Below are 27,753 nucleotides of genomic sequence, written 5' to 3'. Positions count from 1 at the left end.
GCTGGGCCACAGATACTGGGCTTTTGCTGCTGATGTGCTGTTACATTAGTCAAGACTTTGGTGCAAGTGATAAAACTAGCTCCAACGAACCCAAGCGAAACTAGGTGATCGTCACTCCCACAACTGAGGTGTGTGGGGAGGCTTTGCTGCAGGACCCCTGGATCCGGGATCAAGCCCTGAGAGTGATGCCGGCCCTGATATCAGTTCTCCTGCATTAAACCCAGCATACATGGGGTTAAAACCAAAGCACTCATCCCCTGCTTACTCTCTGGCTCCCTGGTTCCAGAATCCACTATCCACCAAGAAAACAAACAGCCAAGGTCGCACACCTGCAAATTTCCTTATCTCCTCCTCCTCCCTGCAAACAGCCTCCCAAGGCCGAATGCAGGCTGGTGGGAAAGCTCTGGCCAGCAAGGCCACTGACTACCCCCCAGCCTACAAGCAGCCACATTCCTCATAAACCTTTAAAACCCCTCACCTCCCCTCTTTTGGGGAGACGAGATGAAACAAATTTGTGGGCTCACCGTCATCTCCTGGCTGATATCAACTGAAATAAAAACTCTTTCCTTGCCACAAGCCTGGCATTCCAGTTTTTATTTGGGCCTTCTTGTGTGGCAGGTAAAGAACCTGTGTTTGTGGCAATAATAACAGGACACATGCTCCATATCTCAGATCAGCCTCTGCACACGGCTAGGACAAGAGAGCAGGCAGTTCTAACCTTTCCTACTTACAGTTTGTGCCCAAAGAAGAAAAGAAGCCCTTTCTTTCAGTTTGATTTGAAGAAATCCAGGAAGGCATTCAATTGGCTCAGTCTGAGTCCCTCTGGACCCCTCACCATACCCAGAGGAGTGAGTATAGCAACTGATCCAGCTCAGGGTCATATGACCAATCTCAGGGTCTGGACAGGGGAGGGGAGACGAAAAGTGCAGCCTCCACTGACCCTCTCCCCTGCTGCAGTGGGCGAGGGCCAGTGCACCCCCTACAGTGGTGCCATCAGGCTGAACACAGAATAAAGGCCCCACACAGCAGCTCATGCCACCCACTGCAGTTCTGAAGGATTTCAAGTCCCTCGACTGGAGAATCCCCGAGTGGAATGAGCGCACATCTCTGCTGCTCTGAGAACAGCCAAAGGGGCTGTGCAGCTCAGCTTTCAGAAACACTGGAGCTCCTTCGGAGCTGGGGTGGTAGAACTAAGATGGGGTGGTGGTGGTCGGTGAAAACAAAAGCAAGCTTTTGCAGAGCTCTGGATCTGCCCTTGCTGCTCCTTGGCCAGAAATGGCCTCTTCTTGCATTCTTCATCTGTAAACTCCTATTCATTCTTCAAGACACAGCTCAAACGTCACCTCCTCTGTGAAGCTCTCAATTCTCAAAGACCAAGAGAGTTTCTCAGTCCGGCTCCCAGGTTTCAAGAGGACGCTGCGTTTACCTCACTGAATTTGAATCTCTGGCTCATGGGTACCGCTTCTCTCCTAGGCGGGCAGGAACCCAGTCTTATGGTGTGAAGCTCCTAGAGCAAGAAGCTGGCACTCCACAGGTGCTCTATCCTGTTTGGTGGGTAGATGAACTACATAGGCAAGAACATATCTTCTGTGGCAGATGGAGTTGTTGTCCACCTTCTCTCCTAATACAACCCACCTCCCATGATAGAGACTGAAAATACCACATACTTGTATTCTCAGCGTCCCTTGCAACTAGGGGTAACCAAGTAACCCGTTTATGGTTAGTGAGACTTAAAGAGAAGTCTCCAGGGGGCTTTTTTCCCCTTTTGATAAAAAGAGCAACTTCAGAGAGGAGAGCTTTCTTCCTTGTCCTCCTTCCTGTTCTGTTCTTTGAACACAACTGTGAGAGAACGTGATGGGTGGAGTTGTTGCAACCATCTTGAGACCTTGGGGCAACAGCCTGAAGATAAAAGCGAATATGTTCAAACTGATGCAGTGAAAAGATTGGAAGATGCCTGGGTCTTTGATTATTCATCCCTAAGTCCAATAGGAATCACCTACTTCCAGATTGTTCATATGAGAAAATAAAAATGCCTACTGTTTAAAACCACTTTTAGTGGGTAACTCTGTTACTGGTAGCAGAGAGCATGCTAACTGAGACATGCTTTCATGTGCATGACAGCAGTTAGGGACTCTACAGTATAAACACATCTTTTCCCACCTAGCAGCAGTTTAGGAAAACGAGAAGAGAAAACCACCTCAAAATTGAAAATTATGAAAATATTATCCATGTTGTTTTCAAGTTAAGTACAAAGTGAATAATAATATTCTGTGGCTTGAGCATAAACTCAAGAGGTCAGAACTCCTGGGGCAGCCACCTGAGCATATGCAGTCTTGCTTGTCTCCTTTGGGGAGCATCACACCCCTCCCCAAGGCTCTGGACCTGAAAACCGGGCAACATGAACAAGGATTCTCCGCCACCAGGGTAATCTCTCTCAATACGATCCTCACAGGCTATGAATTATGCAAAATGTTGAAAATCTCTGCACCAAGTTGCCTTAGGTGAAAAAAATCTAGGCAAATGTGTACTTTACCGGCAAGCCAAAGGAGGGATCTGAATGAGCTTAACCACAAACACAAAAGTTTCAGTTTAGAAACTGAGCAGGAGCTGGTCGGGGCAGGGAGAAGACGATGGGATTACAGACGGAAGCACAGCACAAGCAGGACCCAAGTGGAGGGTGTGTAGAGAGCAGAGGTCCAAGTCAGGCTGAGGAGTCTGCACTTGTCTACAGGCTTGAAGGAGACTTGGGAGGGTTTAGGTGGAAGGGATGTCGTGAAATGTGCATTCTAGAACTCTCCCTCTGGCAGCCTGTCTGGTGGCTGGACAGAGAAAGGAAACAGAGTTAGGGATCAGGCAGAGTTAAATCCTGACCAGTGCCTGCCATTTAGACCCCAAGTCTGGAGGGCAGAGTCATGCACAGTGCCTGGTACAGAGGAAGGGCTCAATAAACGGCCACTGTTACTGTGTGTATGATATGTATCCCGCAGCATCATCTGCAGACTGATGGCTGAACAGAGCATGTCAACCAGAGGAATGCTGCTGCTGCCGGGCTTCTATCAGCCGCTCCTGACACCCCACCCCAATGACACAGCACTCACTTGCCAACAACCTGTGGTGACAGCCTTTTAGCTATGCCCACCCCTCCATGCACATCTTCCCCGTTTCCCACCTCCGTGGTCTACCTCACTCACGAGTGCCTTGCTTGTCAGACTGAACTCCAGCTCCCAGCCCCTATACTGGGGATCAGAAACTGACTTCTGGTCACCTGGCAAGGGGCCAGCTCAGACACAAGTCAGAGGAACCCAAGTCCCTGACCAGAAATGTCCCAGGTGCCTTGGGGCCTTTCACTGGGAATTCCCATTCTGTGTGCAGCAAGTAAGTGGTAAGAGGTCCAAGACCACCCGCAGCCCCGCAGACATCAGTTGACGGCAGCATTCCCTGCTCAACTCAGCTGTGCCCAACGTCCTCAGTGCCTGCTCAGGCGGCCATTTGAATGGTCTGGGCTTATCCCCTATGCGCACGTTTTCAGGAAGCTGTTGCTGCCCTGCTGCTCACTGCTCAGGAGTGAACTGGGCTGTGCTGATGCTCCTGGGCCCTCCTCTCTAAGCCCCCACTTACTCCTTGAGAGGGGGGCTATAATACAGCGAGCCCGGCATTTCCTAATCCCTTCCAGAGCTGGGCTCACAGGTTGGGGGACGGCTCGGACGCTCTAACTGCCTAAGTGACAAGCACAACAGGGGAACTGCAGGCTCCTCCTTGCAGGGCAGGGGAGGGACTAGTTGTCGAAAAAAAGTTTCCGTTTTTCAGCAGTCCACATTACTTTATCCAACTTCTCCTTAGCCAATAATCAGAGAATACATTTCTAGTAGTCCTCAGTGAGAGCCAGTTAACTAGCTACACAATTGATTAGCTTCCTCAATAAAGAGGAAGGTGAAGGCACTATCTGGGGATTCACAGCGTCTTCACAAGAATTTTCAAAATCTAGAGAAGAAATTGCAGAATGTTTGCCTGTTCAGATTTTCTGCAAATAGACACTCTTCGCGCTTAGAAGTGAGTACTTGCAAACTTACCTCCCTCACAATTAGTTGCAAATATACTTGCCTCATATTGAGGTCTGTGGTCACTATCAGTTTTTCTTTTTCTAACATATAGGCCAGAATTCCTGAAATCAGTGAGCAGAGATCTAAATGCATGGGGGTTCCTTCCAAACAAGAGGGCCTTCTTTCTCCAGAAAATGCACTGAACCAAACAGCTTCAAAACCTAGTCATAAAGTGATGTGCTTTATTACAGAGAACGAAAAGGAACTGGAAAAGGCAGACAGCACTGAGCAGGCTGGCGGCCAACACAAGCAGCTCAGTCAATGCCAACCTGCGTTAAATCCATAGTGCCCAGGAAGAGTTCATCAATTTGTATTTAAATAAAGAGAAAAACCACCCAGCACACTGAAAGAACAAAAAAAAACGATTAATCTTTCAGCAGACAAAATGCTGCTTTGAATATATTTAACTCCAACTATAGGCTGAATTCCAATTTCAGGCTTTTATTTAAGGAAAAGTTTAGAGGCTTACTCCACAAAGTAGAAAACACATTTCCTCATACCTTTTCTTGCGCTCTTCTCATGAAAATAATACATATTCAGGCATGTTTCTTCATACACATGATTTTTACATAATTAAGATGGTAACTGACTTTGTATTCTATGTTTTAAACTTAGCTTTATATCATAAACCTCTTCTGTCATTGAACATCCTTCAGAAACTCACCGGCGCCAGCACTCCTCTGAAAGTGTCCATCACATGGTCGATCCCCATCCAGAGGACATTTTCCTGTCATCTTCCGCAGTTTACCTCTCACTGGCCTCTGGCACTGTTGGTCAGTCTGTTCTTGATCGGTCCTCCTCTCCAGGTTTCCGTGACTCCACGGGACTAGTTTCCCTCCTGTCTCTCTAGTCAGATGTCAAGGGACTTCTCCTCCTTTCTCTACCCCACCACCTGCTGGAGTTCCTTCAGGTGTGAATTCTCCTCATCTCATTTTATATTCTCTCCTTAGGTGACAGCCCTCCTTGAGGCTTCAATTATAACTTACAATGATGATTCACATTTTTTCCACCCCAGGCCTGTGTGCCTGACCACGCCTCAACTTTCCCCTTGGAAGTCAAAGCCTACACGTCCATGAGCGAACTCAGGATCTCCGCCAAGCCTGGCCTCTTCCACATTAGCCAGCCTGGAGAACGGCACCATCACCCGTCCTGTTCTCATGCCAGAAGCCCAGGAGTCATCCTTGACATTTCATCCATCTCCCCTCAATCTAATCAATTTGTGGCCAAATCTATAAGTGTTTCCTCCTAAGGTCTCTTTCAAATCCATCCACTGCTTTCATCTCAACCAGCAGGGTCAGAGTGTAGGGGTGTGCACTGCACAAATGCCACCATCCAGGCATGTTCTACAAGAATACTTACCAACTCATATCCTTCCCTTTATGTCTCTCCAAGCCATTTTCCAACCTACAGTTAGAGGTATCTTAGTAAAATGTAAATCTAAGCATGCTGTGCTGTTCCTTTGCATAATTGCTCTCAGGGCCTGGCCTGGCCAACATCTCCCTGAGTCATCACCATTATGTTCCCCTGGTTTCTCTATGTGGCTGGGCCCTTTCCTACATCTTGTGCAGCATCTTCCAGCCACTGTGGCCTTCCTACAGCTACTCAAATGTGCCACGACCCTCTCCCTACAGGGACTTTGAATGTACTCAGTCCTCCACCTGCAGTGTTCTTCTTCCCCAACCCCACCTCTGGAATCAGGCTCACCTCCTCCAACCAGGAAATCTCTCCAATTACGTACTCACATGGAGACTGTCCTCTCTGTAGCCTTATCATCAGTGTTTGCCGGTTAACATTTATTTGTGTGAATCTCTGTCTTTGGTGAATGTCTTCAGCATCACAATGGTAGGAATTACGTGTCTTTTACTTACAAATGAATCTTAAAAACTTTTAAATAAGACTTGACTGATTAAACTAAGTGAGCTTTTAGAGTAAGCATTTGTCAATCATATTTCACACGAATTGTTTTTCCCAATTTTATGTAATGTTTGATATTATTAGATACTTAAACATATTCCACAGTTTTTGACCTTTCCTGTATGAGTTCTTACATTGTTTTTATATCAACAAATGGTTCTGAAAGTGTGGTTTTGTAGCAGTATTTGCATAACCCAGGAACCTGTGAGAAACGCAAATTGCTCTCCAGGACACACCTACAATATCAGAACTCCAGGGTGGGGTCCAAAAACCTGTTTTAACAAGCCCTCCAGGTGATTCTGATGTATGAGAAAGTTGAGAGCCACTGGTCAAGAAAGGCCTCCTCACCTAAGGTTTCTTCTGAGCTTTTCCTTCACTTGACTCTTTTTGATATTTAGTACAAAGAACAGGACTAAGTTATTTTTTTCTTTCAAATCCCCATTGATTTATGATGCTTCCTTTATCCTATATTGGTTTTTATAAACATTTAGGCTTGCTTCTGTGGGTTTTCTTTTTTAACAGCTCGAGATATATTTCACATACCATAAAATTCACCCATTTAAAGTGTATAGTTTTTAGTATATTCACAAGGTTGTGCATTCATAGATGATTTTAATTATTTACATCTTTTCTTGTTCTTGGTGAGTCTAGCTAAACTATTGTCAATTTTGTTGATTTTTTTCAAAGAATCCAACTTCTGGTTTCACTAACTTTTCCCATTGCTTTCCTTTCCTTTCCTTTATTTATTTCTGCCCTAACATCTATTATTTTCTTCCTTTTGCTTGCTTTGGCTTTAGTTGTTCTTTTTCTAGTTTCTTAAGATAGAAGGTTAGGTTATTGATTTGAGATGTATCTTCTTTTTAATTTAGGCATTTACAGCTATAAATTTCCCTCTAAGCACTACATTAGCAGCATTCCATAAGTTTTGGTATATGTGTTTTAATTTTCATTCATCTCAAAATCTTTTCTAATTTCCTTGCGATTTCTTCTTTGGCCCATCGATTATTCACGATAGTGGTTAACTTCTACATACTTGTGAATTTCCCAAATTTTCTTCTGCTGTTGATTTCTAATTTCATTCCACTGGTCAGAAAACATACTTTGTATAATTTCAGTACTTTTAAACTTTTATGGTTTATACTGAAGAATGCTCCACGTGCCCTTGAGAATAATGTGTAGTTGGGTGGAATGTTCTATAGAGGTCTGGGAGGCATAGTTGGTTTATAGTGTTGCTCATATCTTCTATTTCCTTATCAATCTTCTGCCTAGTTGTTCTATCCATTTTTGAAAGTGGGTTATACAAGTCTCCGATTATTACCGAATTGTCTTTCTCCCTTCAAGTCTGTCAGGTTTTGCTTCATGTATTTTGGGGCTCTGTTGTTAGTGCATATACATTTATAATCATTACATCTTTCTAGTAAGATACAGTTATAATTTAATTATAATTATTATACCATTATAAAATGTCCTTTTTTGCCCCAAAAAGTACTATTTTTTAATCAAAGTCTGTTTTATTGATATTAGTACAGCCACTCAAGTTCTTTTGGTTACTGCTTCCATGGTATATCTTTTTCTATCCTTTCAGTCTTTGACTCTCAAGAGAGTCTCTTGTAGACAGCATATAATTAGATTTTAAAAAATATCCATCTCTGTCTTTTGCTTGGGGTATTTAATCCATTTATATATAATATATACTTACCCATAAGGTAGGATTTATGCCTGATATTTTTGCTCTTTGGTTTTCGAATGTCATGTCTTTGTTGTTCTATTCATCTCTTACTGCCTTCTTTTGTGTTAAATAGATATTTTCTAGTGAACTTTTTAAATTCCCTTGTGGTTTTTTTGGTGACACTCTATTTTATAATAAGAAATATATATTTGGTCTTTGTCCTTGTTCCTGGCACAGAGCTCCTAACACCCTTAGAAATTCCTAATGAAAGAGTGGCAAAGGTCTTTTTTTATGTTAATGAGGTGACTTTTGGAAAGCCCCTAAGTAACCTAAGGTTGAGGGCTGGCTGCCAGGGGAACGAACCATGTGATTAGAGGGTTGGAACTTTCAGGCCCACCTTGGACCTCCAGGGAGGGGAAAGGGGTTTGTAATTTGAGTTCAATCACGTGGCCAATGATTTAATCATTGTAATGAAACCTCCATAAAAACCCTAAAGGATGGGGTTTGGAGAGCTTCCAGGCTGGCAAACATGTGGAGGTGCTGGTAGACTGGTGCTCATGGAGACGGCATGGGAGCTTTGAGCCCTTTCTTCATACCTTGCCCTAAGCATCTCTCCCATCTGGTTGTTCTTGAGTTATATCCTTTTATAAAATAAACTAGTAATCTAATAATTTGAGTTCTATGAGCCATTCAAGCAAATTAATTGAACCCAAGGAAGGGTTTAAAGGAACCTACAGCTGGTTGGTCAGAAGCACAGGTGACAAGCTGGACTCGTGAGAGGTATCTGAAGGAGGGTGGGGGGCAGTCTTGTGTGACTAAGCCCTTAACCCTGGGATCTTATGCTATCTCCAGGTAGACAGTATCAGAGTTGAGTTGAATTGAATTAGAGGACACCCAGCTGGTGCTGGACAATTGCTTGGTGTGAGGAAAAACTCCACACAATCAAAATTGGGAGCAGAACCCCAGAGTTTTACTAGATTTTTTGGATTTATTCTGTTAGTGGCTGCTCTTGGAATTACAATTAGCATCTTAACTTAAAACACTCTACTTTGGATTCATACCCATTTAATTTCAATATTGAGTAGTTAATAATTGCTCCAATATACTTTTGTGCCTCCACATTCTTTAGGGCTATTATTGTCATACAAATTACATCTTTATACATTATAAGTCCATCAACACAGCTTTATAGATATTGCTTTAGGCAATTGTCTTTTAGAAGAGAAAGGAGAGCTACAAACAAAAATACATTTATGCATCTTTTATAAAACTTGTGTAGTTACTTTTACCAGCACTCTTTATTTCTTCATGTGGCTTTGAGTTAGTGTTAGTGGACTCTCATTAAAGCCTGAAGGACTTCCTTTAGTATTCCTCAGAGGGAAGGTCTGGCAGGTGAAGAATCCTCTTATTTTTAATCTGGAAATGTCTTAATTTATCCTTTATTTTTGAAAGAGGATTTAGATAGGTATAGAATTGTTGGTTGAGAGTCTTTTCTTTGAGCACTTTGAAGATATCATTCCACTGTCTTCCGGCCTTCATGTTTTCTGATGAAAAGCCAATGGTTAATTTTATTGAGGTACAGCAGTTTCTCTTAATATATGATTTTCAGTTCTGTAAAGCCTTGGTTAAATGTCAGAATTCTAAAATTCATTGATTTTAGTGGTTTTGCCTAGATTTTCATTGTTTTAGAGGGAGTGTGAGTTCAATAAGGTCCTTACTCTGCCATTTTGGCAGTTGATCTCTTGTTTCATACTGTTTCAATTATTTTAGATGGCATGTTTTAATATCTTGTAAAGCAATTTTCCTTTAATAATTATTTTTCTAGAATTTTGTAACTATTCTTGCCTGTTTGGCTAATTTTTCAGCTGAATGTTAGAATCATTTGCTCAAGCTCCAAAAATAACTTCTACTCTAATACTGTCAGCAAACTCACTGAATTTTTTTTCATGTAGATGCCACTGTATTTTCCCTAGGCATTTAGAAATTTTGTTGTAACTGTGAACTGGGATTAATATGCCATGTTATTTTTTTAATATAAGGCAAATATTTTCTAGAGGGGAAGAAAACCTAAAATTAATGAAGTCAGGAGGGCTCATTATAAAGGTGAGAGGTTTGCTATTTTCCTTCTTTGAAGAAACAGAATATCCTTGCCCAAGTTAAATCTTAAGCAGAACCTCAATACATAAAAAATAAACGAGTTGTCTGATTGAAAAAGAGGTTGAGGGATGGTCCAAAGCACTGCCTGCTGTCTCCCGCCGCGCTCCTCAGGCAGCCCCTGAGGCATTTGCCAACAACTGGCTGCTCGGTTCACTGTCACAGACAGAAGCCCGTCCATGGGCCCCTTAGCACGAGCTCTTGCTTTTTAGCACGTCATTCTACTTTAAGGTGTTTTCCACCTCTATTCAGTGACCACTAACACATCTGAGTTTCAATGAGATTCTGCCTCACTGACCTAGACCACTCCTATTTCTTGTCTGTCTCCCAAGTCAACAGAACAGGAGACTAAACATAAGCTTGAAGATGCGGTGGGTTCAAGAAAGAACATATGATTCCAGTGACACTTTGTCACTATCCCATCCTATGTTACAACAGAGAGAAATGTTTTGACTCTACCACTTAGAAATAAATACGGTGCCCAGTTTTCAACTAAATGAGTAGGTAGATTATATTATATATGAATTTTACTTCCACAGAGAACAGAGGGTGTTACAAAATAGCTGATATATAAGGAGGAACTGGGCCTGATGGGGCTTAGAACTATAAAACGAGAAGCATCTTTAAAATAAACATGCAAAAGAAAATCTGTGTTCTAAGTCTTTACAAAAGATCTTTTATTAATTAGTATTTTAGGATAAAGGAATTTTAAAAATAACTATGGTACTTAAAAAAACCCCAAAACTACTGTGTACTTAATGATGTTTCCAATTAGAAGAAAACCCTGAACCTTAAAGAACAGATTGCATAAAGCAGCTGGGGCTACAGGCGTGGAAGAAGATGGAGACCTGGTACGTGTGCAGCAGGAAGAGGCTTAAACACTGACTTTTTAAACAAAAAGCAAAATGTACTATTTCAGTTTGTGAGACTAATTACTCAATGACATCAGATAGCAATTCCTCTTACAGAAGAGAACTGTTACTCTAATCCAGCCCATCTATTACCTTCTATGGCAATTTGTATGGCAACAAAATGAGATCCAGGGTAGTTTCAGATCCAACTCAATTTCTAAAGGGTTGGCGCTAAGCAAAAATTTCAAGTAATCTATGCAGCATTTAAAAATAATTGAGAATTATGACAACTTAAATTACCTTCAGGAGGCGTTATCTTAAGATATAAAAAAAAGTTGGAGGTTTCAAAGGGAGCAGATACACTTACCTCAGGGAGTACAATCCACAAAGGCCAAAAGCCCATGAGGGGAAGAGGAACAGATATTCAATTCCATACAACACTTGGCTGAACAGCATTCTAGGGAGGCTTACTAATTATAATTCAAAACTGTCAGTTACATTCTAATAATGAGTGTGTACTTCCCCCCCAAAATGATTTTCCTCTCAGAAGTAAAATCAGGAAAGAGACTGAGTTCTGGAAAGAAATGGCAAGGCTGAGTTCCAGGCACTCAAAGCGTGGATGCTGTCTTCCTCAACCCCAGGATGTGACTTGCACTCCCATGTTCTGCCTTACAGTCCCCTCTATATGAAATATAATTTGTATTAATTTGTCCTTGGAAAAACCACAGTGGAGTCTCAGAACCTTCTGAGGCCATCAGTTTTTGTCCTTCAGTATCCTAAAGTCAGATAATCTCAACATCCAGAAATATCCTTTGATTTGTTCTTTCTCTGATATCTCGTGTCCTTGGGATCAAAGCCTCTTTCACTGGCACCAAATAAAGCCCAGTGAGGAGTTTTAGCCATATAATCCTCTGCACTGAAAGTTTTTGATCCACCGCTGTCTTCATACTCCTGGATGAGCTCCTGGAAGCGATTATAATTGATCCATGTCCACCATTCTCTATCAATCTTAAACTGAAAAAGAAAAATGTCATCAGGTCTGAAGTAAAAACATTCATAAAATAATATCAAATAAATAAAGAATGAGCCTGATCTTTTCTCCCTATCATTTAAAGAAAACTCTTTCATGCTCCAGATATGGTTCCATATCAAAGAAGAATGTACTACAGTCAAGAGAGTTTCTTTTCCCTTCGGACTGCGGCCATACTAGACCTAGAAGGCTCAACTGCTGAATAAAGAATACATCCTGCGAGTGAAAGTCAAGTTTATCCTGAGCAGTATCATTGAAAGAGGGTTAATTACATTTTTTGGCATAATCATGTGTTAATGGCCAAGCTAATCTAATTCCTCTTGTTGCCACTTTTCATCTGGTATGAATTTTCATAGTTGTGTTAGCAGCACCTAGTGGAATCCTTCTTATTACTAAACTTTGCTCGAGTTATTAATGAAGCTTTAATCAATGACTTCTAATTCTGAAATGCTAACTTAATGACTCAAACTAGCCTTTGTAGCCTAACCTGGATACAGTATCTCATTAGTAGAAAGCCTTATAAGAATTTCAATTCAGAGGCCGGCCGAGTGGTTAAGTTTGTGCGCTCCACTTCGGTGGCCCAGGTTTTCACTGGATCCTGGGTGTGGACATGGCATCGCTCATCAAGCCACGCTGAGGTGGTGTTCCACATGCCACAATGGAAGGACTCACAACTAAAGTATATAGCTATGTAGTGGGGGGCTTTGGGAAGAAAGAAAAAAAAAAGATTGGCAACAGATGTTAGCTCAGGTGCCAATCATTTAAAAAAAAATTTTCAATAAAGGGGATCAATCCAATTTGTACTTTTTTAAGAAAACTGTTTCTCAAAAGTCACTGTAGAATAACGACCAGGAATGAAGAAAACAGAAAGTAAGTTGAGGACACTCTGAAGGAACAACTAATTGACCTGCGAAGGGCTTTTAATTCAAAGCACCTATTTGGCATTCATTCGTGTAAATGTCTAATACATTGACATTTGATTTATAAACAGAAAACTCTTTCTGTTATGCCACTATCTTTTAAAAAACCCTTATTATGAGCCAAGTTAAGTAAAAATTTCATGTTCTAGCTGAGAAAAATACTGAAAATATATAGGTTCCTGGACTTGGAATATTAAAATATGCTGAATTTCAATGACATCTGATTTTTTTACCCAACAGCTAAGAGCTTTCTAGGGAAAAAAATGCTAAATAAGTAGAAAAGCTTAGTCTATGTATGAATCATGAGAAATTTTCTTATAAGAAGACCATTCTTTGAAATGGTGCCCCAAGGGCTCTATGAACTCTACAACCCAAGATGTAAACTCCCCATCTCTCTATCATTTTCCCTCTCAAGACTGACTGCTCCCAAGCGTTTTCTATTACTGTGAAGGCAACTGCTGTCATCCCTAGGTGCTGGGACTCAAAACTAGAGTCAAAGGCGCTCCCCCCTTCCCTGGCCCCTCACGTCAAAAAACGGCCAGGCGCCATCGTTTCTTCCTTAGCAGCATCTCTATGGCTGGTGCCCTGACCCTGCCCTAACACGGGTCCTTACTTCTGGGACTCAGCAACAGGCTTCCGGTTGATTGATCTTCTGATTCCAGTTTTGGCTGCTTCCAACTTCTTCAGACTACCTGAGATTACTATGCCTACAGCAGCACAGAGCCCCATTATCTAGAACATACAGTCTAAATATCAAATCTCTATCGGGAGGCTCTTCATGAGCTGCCCACCTTTCATGTGACTCCCATGCTGTTTCCTCTGTTTGAGTAACACTTACTTATGCCACAGGTCCCCTCATAAATGTCCTTTGCTCTGGTAAGTCTTCCCAAATCCCTTTAGACTATGACAGTTCCCCTGCCACAAGACCTCACTGTAACCCGAACTTGTCTGACAGCATATTATAATTGTTTCTGTAGTTACCTCCCTTATTCCACTCTACCCTGCTAAGACTACTGGCTTTGTGAATACAACTGACTTAGTGTAATTTATACCATCACTTAGGACATACAAGGGCCTAGGCTCTTCCTCCTCACCTCTGAACAAAGCTAAAAGACCACATAACGAAAACCATTTCCACCTGTTCCACTGACATCTTGAGAGACACGATGGAATTTTTCTCCTATTGGCTCCACAGAATAGTATGGACTGTTTTCACAGTGTATTCATGATAGAAGGCCTGCTACTTACATGTGACTGGAAGTGGGGTTACTTTCCAACTAGTGCAGGAGTAATCATCATTAACGTGTATGACAGTAAAATGAGGCTGATAATGATGCCTACTTTTTATTCCTCCTTGCTATTAACATTTATAGAGTGCCAACTATGGACTTGGCCCAGTCAGACATTTTAAAAATAATTATAACATAACGTGGTGTGTGCAGTGAACGCAGCTATGCACAAGGCACTTTGGGAGTACAGAGAAAGAGTAAATCACACCCACCCCCCAGGAGCTTGGTCCTGCTAGAAGAATCCTTTGGGGGGCTCCTTGCTTTACTTGCTGAGTAAAACAGATAACCATAGTCTCCTCTTCCCTACGACTTTCTCTTTTTGAGTTTGGATCTCTAGGTCTGAAGTCTGACCTCTCAGGGTTCACAATCCTGGTGTTCTTTTCCCCCTCAAACTCTAACAGTAATGACTTGCCATGGATAGTCTAATAAGATGGACCAAAAAATTACCTTGGACTAGTGCAATAGACTTAAAATCTTTTTTTTTTTTTTTACCACAACCTACAGTAAGAAATACATTTTAAATTTCAATCTAGAACACACACACATACTCTGGAAACATAATTTTCACAAAACTATAGGCAATGCATTTCATTTAAAAAATTGCTGGCTGCAATCCATTAAATTGATTTCCTAATTCTAACACAGTTTGAAGAAGATCTGGTGTCTTCTGACTACAAAACTCTATGCTGGCTTAAAATGGGAGAAATCAGTTGCACAGATATGACAATTCTAAGTTAATATCTGACAACTGATAACTCTGATTGCCACTGTCTAGGAAAACAAATGAGAAGACCAAGTAAACGTGACACACAGTAGGTGTACTAGTCTGCTTGGGCTGCCGTAACAAAATACCACAGATTGGGTGCCTTAAACAACAGAAATTAATTTTCTCACAGTTCTGGATGCCAGAAGACTAAGATGAAGGTTCCAGCAGACAGCCACGATCTCACTATGGCTTCATATTGCTTTTTCGTGGGGGGCAGTGGGTGTGTGTAGGGGGGGTGCTCTCTGGATCTCTTCTTATAAGAACATCAATCCTATCAGATCAGGGTCTCACCCTTATGACCTCATTTAACCTCAGTTACTTCCTTAGAGGCCCCATCTCAAATAAAGCCACACTGGGGGTTAGGACTTCAACATTTGAATTTTCAAGGGACATAAAAAAATTCAGACTATAAGAGTAGGTTATTCTTAAATTAATGCTGAGCTATCAGCTCCCTTCAACAAAACTGAATCTATGTATGCCCCTCTTAAGACAATCTGAGAATAATCACATTGAATAACATGCTCAGAAAAACTCTAACTGTTTCATGCAAAAGGCAGAAGCTAAAAGGGCAAATCTTAGTATGACTGGCACAAAAATAATGCTGAAAGACAGAGCTGCATAACCAGAGGAATAAAACCCCAAATCACAAAATTTGAGGTTAAGTATGCTGAGACATGAGGTCCTCCTGCTTCAAGAACTCCTCAAATCCAACAGCAAGGGAAGAGGCAAATCTTTGCAGAATTACAAATAAACTCAAAAGGTCACAGATGATCCCAAAACCACAGCATGAGCACAACAAGGTACAGCCCTGCCTCAATAAAGCCAGGCTCCTAAGGATCTGTGGCCTTGCTGGCCAGACGAGCCAGCATCCAGAACACGCAAACTGCTACACACGAGGTCTTGTTCTCATTATTTCTCATCTTTCATACAGGGAAAAATCTCCCTACGCAGAATAATGACAACATAGGTTCTTCGTTATTTTGAATGTTCAAAAAGATTCTATTAAAGATGGCAGATTAAGCACATACATTTACTTTCCTTTCTTCTTGAAATTTCACTAAAATGACAGTAAAGGCAATAGATACATAACCTATAAAACCAAAGAGATCAGGAGAGAAGAAAATAGTATCAAACTTTTAGAAGCTAAAAAGATGATAAATGACCAATAACTGGCTTAGCAGACCCAAAAGAGCTGAATCCTAAGCTAGCAAATAAAGACAAGATTCAACCCAATTTATGCTTCACAATTCCCCAAAGGCTCAGAAACTGGTGGCACCAGTCACCCTCAGAGGTGAGGGTAGAGAAGACACCAAGCTTCCCCCCAAAAAACCCAAAGATAGGTTTACATTCTATTTAAGAAATAGAATCCCAAGTTCCTGACACAGCTGAGCAGCTGCCTTGCCTACACCCTGACACCCAACAGAAGACAGGAGGTTTATTCTCAGAAGACAACAAAAGAAAATCTACGGACAATGGGATATCAAGTAGAGTGGAGGACAGGGCTATTATACTGATAATGGGGGATTAGAACAGCCCTATCATTCCATACCTGCTTCCCGACCTCTGGTACCATTCAAGTTGGGGAAAATTCCAAGAACCTTCTGACCAGCCCCAGAAGACTGACTGAAAGATACTGTTTGGGTTCCCTAAGGAAATAACCCAGCTGGATTTCTCTAAGATAAAGTCAAACCCCACCTATGCACTTAGGACTCCCAATATGCTTTTCAATCTCCCACTTAAATATGAGCAGCAAACTAACCATCCTTCTAACTAGAGATAAAAGTAAAAAGAAAAGAGTAACAGATAAATAGATACTATGCAGGGAGAAAACAACAAACAAAACAAAACAAAATAAAAACCCAAACAACTAACCTAAAACAACTTATCCTCAAGAAATGAGAGAAGATACTGTATCCATAAAAAAAGCTATGCTAGAAAAAGGAACACTCAAAGAATAAAAAGACCTTAGATTTTTAAAACTATAGGAACAGAAATGAAGGATTCATGAGAAAAGTTAAGAAAATAAAATTTTAAAAATTTCCTAGCATGTAGAGTAAAAAAGTAAGATAGAAACTAGGAGAAAAAAAATTAAAAAAATTAAAGGGCTTGCCCAAGAGGCCCAATTGTAAAATAATAAGAGTTTGTGAAATAAAGGAGAAAAATAGGAGGGAGTAAATCCTCAATAAAATAACTCTGGAAAAATTTTAAGAAGTGAAGGCCATGAGTTTCCAGATTAAAGGGGGCCACAATGGATAAAAAACAGAAACCTGTCTGAGGCACATCTCAGTGAAGTTTCAAACAATGGAGACAAAGATAAATGAAACAAGGAAAGAATGGTCATATACAAAGGATTAAGAATCAGAATGCTTTCAGAGTTCTCAACAACTACAGGCACATCTCATTTCATTGTGTCTTCCAGAAATTGCGTTTTTTACAATACCCTCCCCACCAGCAAAAAGACTACGACTCAATGAAGGCTCAGATGATAGTTAGCATTTTTTAGCAACAAAGTATTTTTAAATTAAGGTATGTACATTGTTTTTTAGACATAATGCTTTTGCACACTTAGACTACAGTATAGTGTAAACATAACTTTCTTTTTTGAGGAAGATTGGCCCTGAGCTAACATCTGTGGCCATATTCCTCTACTTTATATGGAGGACGCTTGGCACAGCATGGCTTGATAAGCTGTGGGACCATGCCTGGGATCTGAACCAGCAAACCGCTGAAGCAGAGTGCGTGAACTTAGCTGCTATGCCACTGGGCCAGCCCCCAAACATAACTTTTATATGCAGTGAGAAACCAAAAAATTCACGTGACTTGCTTTATTGCAGTATTTGCTTAATTTTGGTGGTCTGAAACTGAGCCTGCAATATCTCCAAGGTATGCCTATACACTAAAAGACAGTGGCGCAAACTGCACAGGGAAAATAGTCCAACTTAGAATTCCATATCCAGCAAAACTATCAATCAAGCATTTGGGAGAATAAAAACATTTTTAGACCTTCAAGATCTCAATGAATTGCACCTCTTACGTACCCTGTCTCAGGAAACTACTGGAGGATGCTTTGCCTGAATGAGAAAGTAAATCAAAAAGAGAATGTGATCCCAGAAACAAGATATCTCATACAGCGGGGAGGTGAAAGAAATCCCGGTATGACACCTGTGTACCCAAAGTGGGTGAGTCAGAAGCTGCCTCTGGAGAGTCTCCTTTAAAAAGATGAATCTGATAGAAAACCCAACACATATGAAAGTCTGAGAGGAGATACAGATGATGGCAGAGCCGGAGAGTTGATTTAACTAAAGAACATAGAAATCTAAACAAAGAAAAAATAAGATAAATATGAACTCTAAGGAAACCAAAAACTGTGCTGGAAACAAACAGCAATCATAAGAATTTTGATAAAACCAAAAAATAAAAGTTTAAAATAGTAATGATTAATCCATCCAAGCAAGGAAAGAGTCTATTATCAACAACCTAAGCCAACAAAGCAGGATGGAGGAAAGGAAAATACTTGCATGAGAGAGGTAGTGAAAAATACTTTTGAAGTATCCTACTGTGTACTAGGCACTTGTGTATTCCACTTAACTAACATGTGCGGTTGGATTCCCAACTTTAAAACGAGGGCAAAAGTCCAAAAAAGCTAAGTAACAAACACACACTATCTGTGTTCTATCCTAAGGTGTCTATCCTCCGTAAGTGGAAGAGCCAAGATTCAAATTCAAGGGTGTTCAAGAGCCCATGGTCATTACACTATCCCACGCTATCTGTTGGCTGTCAAATCAGAAAAATGACAGAACTAATAATCATCATCATGTCTTTCAAGTATTTCTGAACGTGAAGAGAAATTTTTTTTTACTCCTAGACTTACTTATGTATAGTATTTCTAGGTTAACTCTGTTTAACTGATCTAAAAGTTACAGAAAATAATCTGTATATTCCAAATTCCTAGTGGACTTCAACATTTCTCAGCATAAAGTCTAAACGATGAGCCCACTCAGGTGAAGCACGCTGTCTATTAATCATTTCTCTATCCAAGTACAGCACAACAGAGAATGTCTGCTCCAAGGCAAACGCAGGGGAACCAAAAGCTTTATATGCTGATCTCCAAAGGCAGCTTGCTCTGCCTTTGATTGGTTCTGTTTTATTTACACAGCTTTCATCCCTTCAAATAATAATAATTTGAAAACTGGCTCCTAACAGCCTAGGTAAGCACGTGGCTTCTTTTTGTGTAGATGAAGAACTGACTTCCCATCAGTTTCACTGTATCATCCATATAGACAAGTCTATATAGAAGATCCACAGCTACTTCAAACTCAAAACGTCACAAATAAAAATTTTTACCATTTGGCCTACCCTATCCCCTGCTTCAACCATGCTCTGCTGAAGTTATCCCAATTTTTAAATTATAAATACCATGTAGTTACTGGAAAAGTACTAACAATTTAAAGGCATCATATTTCTATACATCCAAGAGTTAAAAAAAGGAGGAAATCCTCCATATGAGCTGAAAAGAGCAAATCAAAAGTTATTTATTAACATCACCTTTGGAGGTATTTGGTACAAACACTCCTCCACCTGATACTGTAGTATTCTTTACTGAACAATAAAATGATCAACAGCTTTAGGGAAGAGCCTTCATTAAGAGCCTGTGGATAGGCAAGGCACTATTCTGGACGCTTTATAAACATCATTTTCTGTAGCCATCAAAATAACCCTGTAAACAGAATTGCCCCTATTTTTCAGATAAGAAAAATGAGAAATGGTGAGGCTGGGATTTGAAAACAGATATACCAAAGTTCAAGAGTCTCCAAACCACCCCCAGTTCTGCCACCAATTACAAATTTAGGGGTTCCTCGGCCCACCTTCAGGTTTGACAATTCACTAGGGGGACCCAAAGAATTCACTGAAAGCTGTTCTACTCGCACATAGTATGGCTTATTACAGCATAAGGATACAGATTAAATATCAGCCAAGGGAAGAGGGACACGGAGCAGAGTCTAGGAGAGTTCCACGTACGGAGCTTTCAGTTGTCCTCTCCCAGTAGAGCCCTGGACAGTGCTATCTTCACCCAGCAGTGACATATGACAACAGACATGAAGTGCTGCCAACTGGGAAGTTCACCTGAGCCTTGGTGTCCAGAGTTTTTATTGAGAATGGTCACCTAGACATGGTTGATTGCCAAGTGGCTCACTTAGTTTCTAGCCTCTGTGGGAGTTGAGCAGATACTGTGTAGCCCAAAGTCCCCACCCTACATCACATGCTTAGTGTAAACTATCTAGTGTGTCCCAAAGCCCCCAGATAAACAAAGACACTCTTATCAGGCAGGACATTCCAAGAGCTCAGAGATCACCTCCTAGAAGCTGAGGGCAAAGGTCAGCCCTTTCTTTACGTAAAATTAATCCTTTACTGTACAATCAGACCTCAAAGCCCATATGTAACGAGCACAGTAGAATAATACAAAAATAAGAATCATACATATCATTTTCATTTTCACACACTGAAGAGGGGCTTTTATGTGATCTTAGTATCAATTATTTTTTAGTTGGGTCCTCCAAACCTACAGTAATACTTACAAACCAAACAAGCGGGAAAGTTCTGGTTAAAGGACAGAAGAGGGGCTCTGCTAGATTTTTTCATAACTCAGAAGTACATGTTAACTTGAAAGAAGCAGAGGAAGTTAGAGGGAGGTAGAGGGAGAAGTGCTTTTGGAATACAAAAAAAGAGTGTTACAGTAGTGCTTTTTGAATTTCTCAGATTTATGAGTTTTGTTCTTGCCTGTGCTGTTTGCTCTTTGGGTGAGAGGAGGCAAAGATCACAAAGACAGACTTCAAAGTGCACCTGATTGCCTGCAACAGGGGAACACGGAGCAGAGTTGCCTGCCACCCTTTTCTGAGTTAACTGGTGACAAGCGTATTCATATGGCACAGCTGCCTGGGGCACCATTTTGAGAGACAAAACTACAACAATGTGATTGAATTCTAGATATGACCAAGTGCAATTAAAAAATGTTTTTATCTGGAAACTCAGTTTCTGGAGTTTCAATCTTAATCTCCAATTTTGCTGAAGTAGAGCTAAGTCCTCTCAGCAGTGTCACTAAAATGCCAATTTTCTGTGACATTTCTCTGAAAGCAATCACTGGGAGCATTCAGGCCTCTGATAAGAGTGAATTCCACATGTAACACCAAAGGAAAAGTATTCAGTCAGTAGGTCTTGTTAAGAAAATACTGCACAAAACCTAAATGGAGACACACCATTCCCTTCTTACTCCAAGAAAGGAAGGCACGGGGAGGTGATGGCTCTTCATTCCCTCCCTTTACAGATTGCAAGTTTATATATTGAAGAGGGACCCCTCTGTGATCAGTGCTTAATTACCTACAGGGTCTCAAAACTGGCAAAAACCTTCTCAGAGTTGATGATCTTGGAGGAGATCAAAGAGACAGCTGCTTGGTGAGCTGGGATAGAGGATTCTGCAGCTTGTTTCCAATCAACACTTCTCTTTCCCTATCTTGTCTGTAGCATTTGAGAAACAGTACAGTGTTGTGATCCAAAGTAGACTTTGCATTTTGAAAGATATGGGATTGAATTTTAACTGTGCCCTATTTGTCCTTGGACAAGACATGTACTCTCTTAGCCTGAGTTTCCTCCTTTGGAATATGAAGAAAAACAGTATTTATGACTCACAAAATTTTTGTAAGGATTAAATGAATTAAGGCATGTACAATGTTACCAAAGAGACCTTAATAAATGTTATTGGTTATTGAGTTTATCAGCAGACACTAAAACTAAAGAATGACAGAAGACATCTCATCAATGAGGAAAGATGCTGGAAGATAGCAAAAAGATTATGCTGGAAGATAAGAAGATAGTATCTTCAAAGTGCTAGGAGGAAATACCTCAACTTAGAGTTTCCTACTCTGATGATCTATCGTTCAAGAGTAAAAGTAAAACAAAGATGTTTCAGGGGAAAAAAAGATGAAATTTACCACTCACTTCAGTGAGAAGGAAACTGCACCCAGCAGGAAGAAGTGGGAGGCAGGAAGCAAAGGGGAACAAGAATGTGGGATCTATCCAGATCTATCGAAAGAAGCACTAACTGCAGGAAAGAGTGCTGGGAAGTCCTGGTATTGTGCTGAAGGAGGATAGCAATGTCGATTAACTTTAGAATTAAACTAAGCATAAATTTAAAAAACGTAAGAGTATAGGATTCTGGGAAGATGGTTAAGTAGGAAGGATCAGGAACACTTGTCCCTACCCTGACAAAAATTATACTGGCAGAATCTGTCTGATCTAACTATGTTGGAACTCTGAAATCTACTGAAGGCTTGCAATTTTGATGGGAAAGTTTGGACTATAAATTGCAGTCAATTTCAGTTTAGATTGGCAGCAGCTACCCATCTCCCACTCCCCACCCTCATGGCAGGCAGCCGTGAACATGTTCCTGGAGCAGCTTGTATGCAGCCTTGGGAGACAGGGTGAGCAGTAAGGACCCTAGTCCTCCAAATACTGGGGATCTGTGTTCTGATCATTGATTGGCTGCTTCTGATCACAGAGATGTAAATGGATTAAACTCTCCAATCAAAAAACTGAGACTGGCAGAATGGATTAAAAAAACTCCACCAAAATCCAACTTTAGCTGTCTAAAAGAGGCTTATTTTCTATCCAAACACAGAAATAGGCTGAAAGTGAAAGGACAGAAAAACATATTCCATGTAAATAGTAACCAAAAGAGAGCAGGAGTGGCTATAGTATTATCACACAAAATAGACTTCAAATCAAAATGGTTACAAGAAATGAAGGACATTCTATGTTAATAAAAGGTTCAATATAGCAAGAAGATATAACAACTACGAACATTTATGTACCCAATCACGGACTATTAAAATATATGAAGCAGATAGTGACAGAATGGAAGAGAGGAATACAGAGTTCTACAATAATAGTTGGAGACTTAAATACCTCATTCTCAGCAATGGATAGAACAAGACAGAAGGTCAGTAAAAAAACAAAGGACTTGAACAATACAATAAGTCAACTAGATCTAACAGACATATAAAGAACATTCTGCCCCCAGACACAAAACAGACGTTCTTCTCAAGTGTACATGGGACATTTTCAGGATAGACCATATATTAGGCCACAAATTGTCTAAATGATTTTAAAAGACAGACATCATACAGTTGAAGTCTCTTCTTCAACCATAACAGGATAAAGTTAGACATCAATAACAGAAGGAAAACTGGAAAATGCAAAAATTTGTGGAAATTAAACAAAACGCTCTTAAATGGACCAAAGAAGAAATCACAAGGGAAATTAAAAAATTCTTAGATACTAATGAAAATGAAAATACAACATATCAAAACTTATGGGACATAGTAATAGTAGTACTAAGAGGAAAACTTATAGCTATAAGTGCTTACTTTAAAAAAGGAGAAAGACCTCAAATCAACAATCTAACTTTACAACTTAAGGAACTAGAAAAAGAACAAACTAAACCAAAAGCTAGCATAATGATAGAAATAATGTTAGTGCAGAGATAAACAAAACAGAGAACAGAAAAAGAGAAGGGAAAAAAAGTAATGAAATCAAAAGCTTGTTCTTTGAAAAGATCAACAAAATTGACAATTCTTTGGCTAGACTGACTAAGAAAAAAAGGGAAAAGATTCTAGTAAAAAATTACTAGAATCAGAAATAAAAGTAGACTTACTACCAATTATACAGAAATAAAAAGGATTAAAAGAGAACACTATGAATGACTGTAGCCAACAAATTAGATAATCTAGATGAAATGGAAAAATTCCTAGAAATACAAAACCTACCAAGACAAAATCACAAAGATACAGAAAACCTCAATAGATCAATAACTAGCAAGGAGATTGAGTAAGTAATCAAGCATCTCCCAATAAAGAAAAACCCTGGACCTGATGGTTCAACAGTGAGTTCTACCAAACTTTTAAACAAGGCCAATCTTTCTCAAACTTTTCCAAAAACTGAAGAGGAAGAAATACTTTCTAACTCAATCTATGAAGCCTGTATACCAAAGCCAGACAAAAACACTACAAGAAAAGAAAACCACATACAAATATCCCTCATGAACACTCATGCAAAAATCCTCAACAAAATAATATCAAACCAAATTCAACAGCATAGTAAAAGGATTATACACCATAGCTAAGTGGGGATTTATTCCTGGAATGCAAAGATGGTTCAACATATGAAAGTCAATCAATGTAATACACCACATTAACAGAAAGATGGGAAAAAACCCACATGATCATATCAAAGCATTTGACAAAATTTAACACCCTTTCATGATAAAAACACTCAACAAACTGGGAGTAGAAGGAAACTACCTTGACATAATAAAAGCCATATTTGAAAACACACCGTGAATATCAATGGTGAAAAATTGAAAGCTTTTCCTCTAAGAACAGTTAACAAGGCAAGTATGCCCACTTTCATCACTTCTATTCAACATACTACTGGAAGTCCTGCCAGAGCAATTAGGCAAGAAAAAGAAAGAAAAGGCACCCAAATAAGAACAGAAGAAGCAAAATGATATCTACTTGCAGACGATATGATCTTATATGCAGGTGAGTTCCCTTTTGTGAATTTGGCACTTGAGATTCCAAGTGCTGGTGAATGCTTGAGCTGAGCTGGTATCAGCAGCCATACCAGATGATATGAAAATGAAGAAGTAAAAGAAACTGAGAGAGAGAGAGAGGGAGAAAGGAAAAAGGGAGGGAGGCAGTCAGAAAGACTAACAGACAGGTGGATGTGAGGAGTGGCCTGACAGTTTCCTAGTTCCTTGTCTCAGACAGGTTCACTGGTGAATTCTACAAAATATTTAAGGAAGAAATAATATCAATCCTCCACTAACTATTCCAGAAAATAAAAGCAGAGGGAAAACTTCTTAACATGTTCTAGGAGAGAAGCATTACCCTATTACCAAAACAAGATAAAGGCATTACAAGAAAGAAAAACTACAGAACAATAACATCATGAACTACCAAGAGTAACTATCAGATATGTAAAAATCAAATCCAACAATATATAAAAAGAATTATACACCATGACCAGGTGGGATTTATTCCAGCTATGCAAGGCTGGTTCAACATTCAAAAATCAATTAATGTAATCCATCACACCAACAGGTTAAAGAAGAAAAATCATATAATCATGATAGTTGTAGAAAAAGTATCTGACAAAAATCCAAATAGATTTACGAGTAAAAACTCTCAGCAAACTAGGAATAGAGAGGAACTTCCTCAACCTGATAAACAACATCACCAAAAAAGCTACAGCTAACATCATACTCAATGCTGAGAAACTAGATGCTTTTTATCTCAAAACAAGGTAAAAATGTCTCCTTTCACCATTACTATTCAACATACTAGAAGTCCTAGCTAACACAGTAAGACAAGAAAAGGAAATAAAAGCTATACAGATTTGGAAGAAAGAAATAAAACTGTCTTTATGCACAGATGATATGATTAATCTATGTAGAAAATCCCAAAGAATCAGCCAACAACAAAAAACCTGCCTGGAACTAATATCAAGGTTGCAGGATACAAGGTTAATATATAAAAGCTAACTGTTTTCTTATACACCAGCAATAAACAACTGTAACTTGAAATTATAAACACAATACCATTGATATTAGCTTTCAAAAATGAAATACTTGGGGCTGGCCCCGTGGCCGAGTGGTTAAGTTCGCGTGCTCCGCTGCAGGCGGCCCAGTGCTTCGTTAGTTCGAATCCTGGGCGCGGACATGGCACTGCTCATCAGACCATGCTGAGGCAGCATCCCACGTGCCACAACTAGAAGAACCCACAACGAAGAACACACAACTATGTACTGGGGGGCTTTGGGGAGAAAAAGGAAAAAATAAAATCTTTAAAAAAAAAAAAAATGAAATACTTATGCATAAATCTAAGAAAACATGTATAGGATCTATATGCAAGAAGTAACTCTGCATATAGTTGTTTGATGAAACTATACAAAACTCTGATGAAAAAAACCATGGAAGATCTAATTAAATGGAGGAATATTCTATGCTCATGGATCAGAAGACTCAATATCAAGATGTCAATTTTTCCTAACTTGATCTGTGGATTCAATGCAATCCTAATCAAAATCCTAGCAAGCTAGTTTGTAGGTACTGACAAACTGATTCTAAAGTTTATATGGAAACGCAAAAGGCCTAGAATAGCCAACATAATAGTCAAGAAGATGAACAAGTTGGAGGACTGACACCATTCAACTTCAGACTTAGAATAAAGCTACAGAAATCAAGACTGCATAGTACTGTTGAAAGAAGAGACACATAAATCAATGAAACAGAATAGAAAGACCAGGGAAAAAAAAGAAATCTAGATACGGATCTTACAGCTTTGAAAATGTACCTTAGACTTAAACATAAAAGTATACAATATTCTAGAAGATAACAAAGGAAGAAATCTAGGTGACCTTGAGTTTGGAGATATAGTAGGATCCATGAAAGAAAAAACTGATAAGCTGCACTTTTTAAAAGTTAAAAATGTTTGCTCTAAGAAAAGCACAGTTAAGAGAATAAAGAGTTAAGTCATAGACTAGGAGAAAATATTTGCAAAATGCATCTGATAAATGATTTGTATCCAAAATATTTAAAAAACTCTTAAGACTCAGCAATGAGAAAACAACAAATCCAATTAAAAAATGGGTGAAAGATCTGAACAGACACCTTATCAAAGACGTACAGATGGCAAATAAGCATAAGAAAAGATGTTCATTCATCTTCAAGACATTACGCACTTCTCAAAGCCTACAGAACTTCATAGCACAAATACTGAACCTTAAAGTATGCAAATGAAAAAAAAACCCACGTAGGAAGTCAGGAGACTCCCAGGAAGAGGTGGAGACTGTGACAAGAGAACCTAACTAAATTACAAATGTGTGAAATAATGGGAAGGGAGCGGAAAAGGTGCTGACCTAAGTAATTCTGGAAATGAGTGGAACCTGTAAGACTAAAGGGAAAAGGAACTACACATCAGCACTGTATTCCAGGGTTGAAAATTCTGATACTGAAATACATGTATACTGGAATTGAATGATTAAGTAAATAGATGACTTATCACAGGAGCTGGAGCTAGGCTTCTCATTGTTGGAGAACTTACAAATAAGAAGGAGAGGAGGCTATAATGATTCATGTGGTAATGGATTAGAGTTTGAGACATCAGTATGCTTAGCTTAATACATATAAAATGGTTAGAAATATAACTATTTACAGACATGTGCATATACAAGGTTAGTATACACACATATATTTCGTTGCTCTGTCATCTGAGAGGGCCTAAAAGAAATGACACCTTAGTAGCAACAAGCACACTTTCACCCACATCTTGGTTTCTAACACCATTCTCCAATAAAATGAACAAAGGCTTCTGAGAGAAATGACTGATTCTAGGAATGGGGCAATAAATATACAAGAGGAGCCAGGAGCATCTTGTAGCACCAGAAAGTAAGAAGTGCTCAAAACAAATAAAAACAAATACCGCCCCCTGCCCCCGGCCTCCACATTGATGGGAGCACCTCATAGGATCATGGGAGCCAATTAAAAGAGCTCCTAATGACTAAAGCTAGATCAATTTCAGCAAAAGAAAGTAGAATTGGATTACAACCTAAAGTATAAAATAAATATCCATGAGTCTATACTGATGTAAAAGATGATTGAATAAATTAATAAATGGGAAGAAGAGATAAACCTGTGCAGAACAACTCTAAATAATTTATGTAGATATTCCGCCCTCAAAGATATAGAGCCTAACTCTCACTCCTTAGATATGGGCTACATATAGTTGCTTCCTTCCAAAGAGTACACTGTACAGAAAGGGAGAAGGGAAGAGTAATTTTACAGTGGAGAATCCTGACAAACACTACCTCAGCTAGCTGATCCAGGTCAACATCAGTAGTTGTAAATAATGTTGATAGTATGCATCCTTAAAATGATGTGATGAAAATGGCACTTTACCTCTGTGACCTTTCTCCTAAAAACCCATAACCCAAGTCTTATGAGAAAAAC

At 39.7% G+C, this 27,753-nt stretch overlaps 1 protein-coding gene across 2 annotated transcripts in view; it reads right to left on the bottom strand.

The window, feature by feature from the left end:
- Positions 1-10,497: 10,497 nt before the first annotated feature.
- Positions 10,498-27,753, bottom strand: part of LOC124242811 (S-adenosyl-L-methionine-dependent tRNA 4-demethylwyosine synthase TYW1) — a 213,546-nt gene continuing 196,290 nt past the window's right edge. For both annotated transcript variants that reach the window (XM_046668117.1, XM_046668119.1), the window contains exon 16: positions 10,498-11,702. In XM_046668117.1, the coding sequence (XP_046524073.1) occupies positions 11,481-11,702 (222 nt within the window). In that variant the 3' untranslated portion in view covers positions 10,498-11,480. The remainder of the gene's footprint in view (positions 11,703-27,753) is intronic.

Source organism: Equus quagga, chromosome 7, assembly GCF_021613505.1.
Source record: "Equus quagga isolate Etosha38 chromosome 7, UCLA_HA_Equagga_1.0, whole genome shotgun sequence".
Taxonomy (NCBI): domain Eukaryota; kingdom Metazoa; phylum Chordata; class Mammalia; order Perissodactyla; family Equidae; genus Equus; species Equus quagga.
The sequence above is the reverse complement of the archived record's forward strand: the minus strand, read 5'-3'. Positions and strand labels throughout refer to the sequence as shown.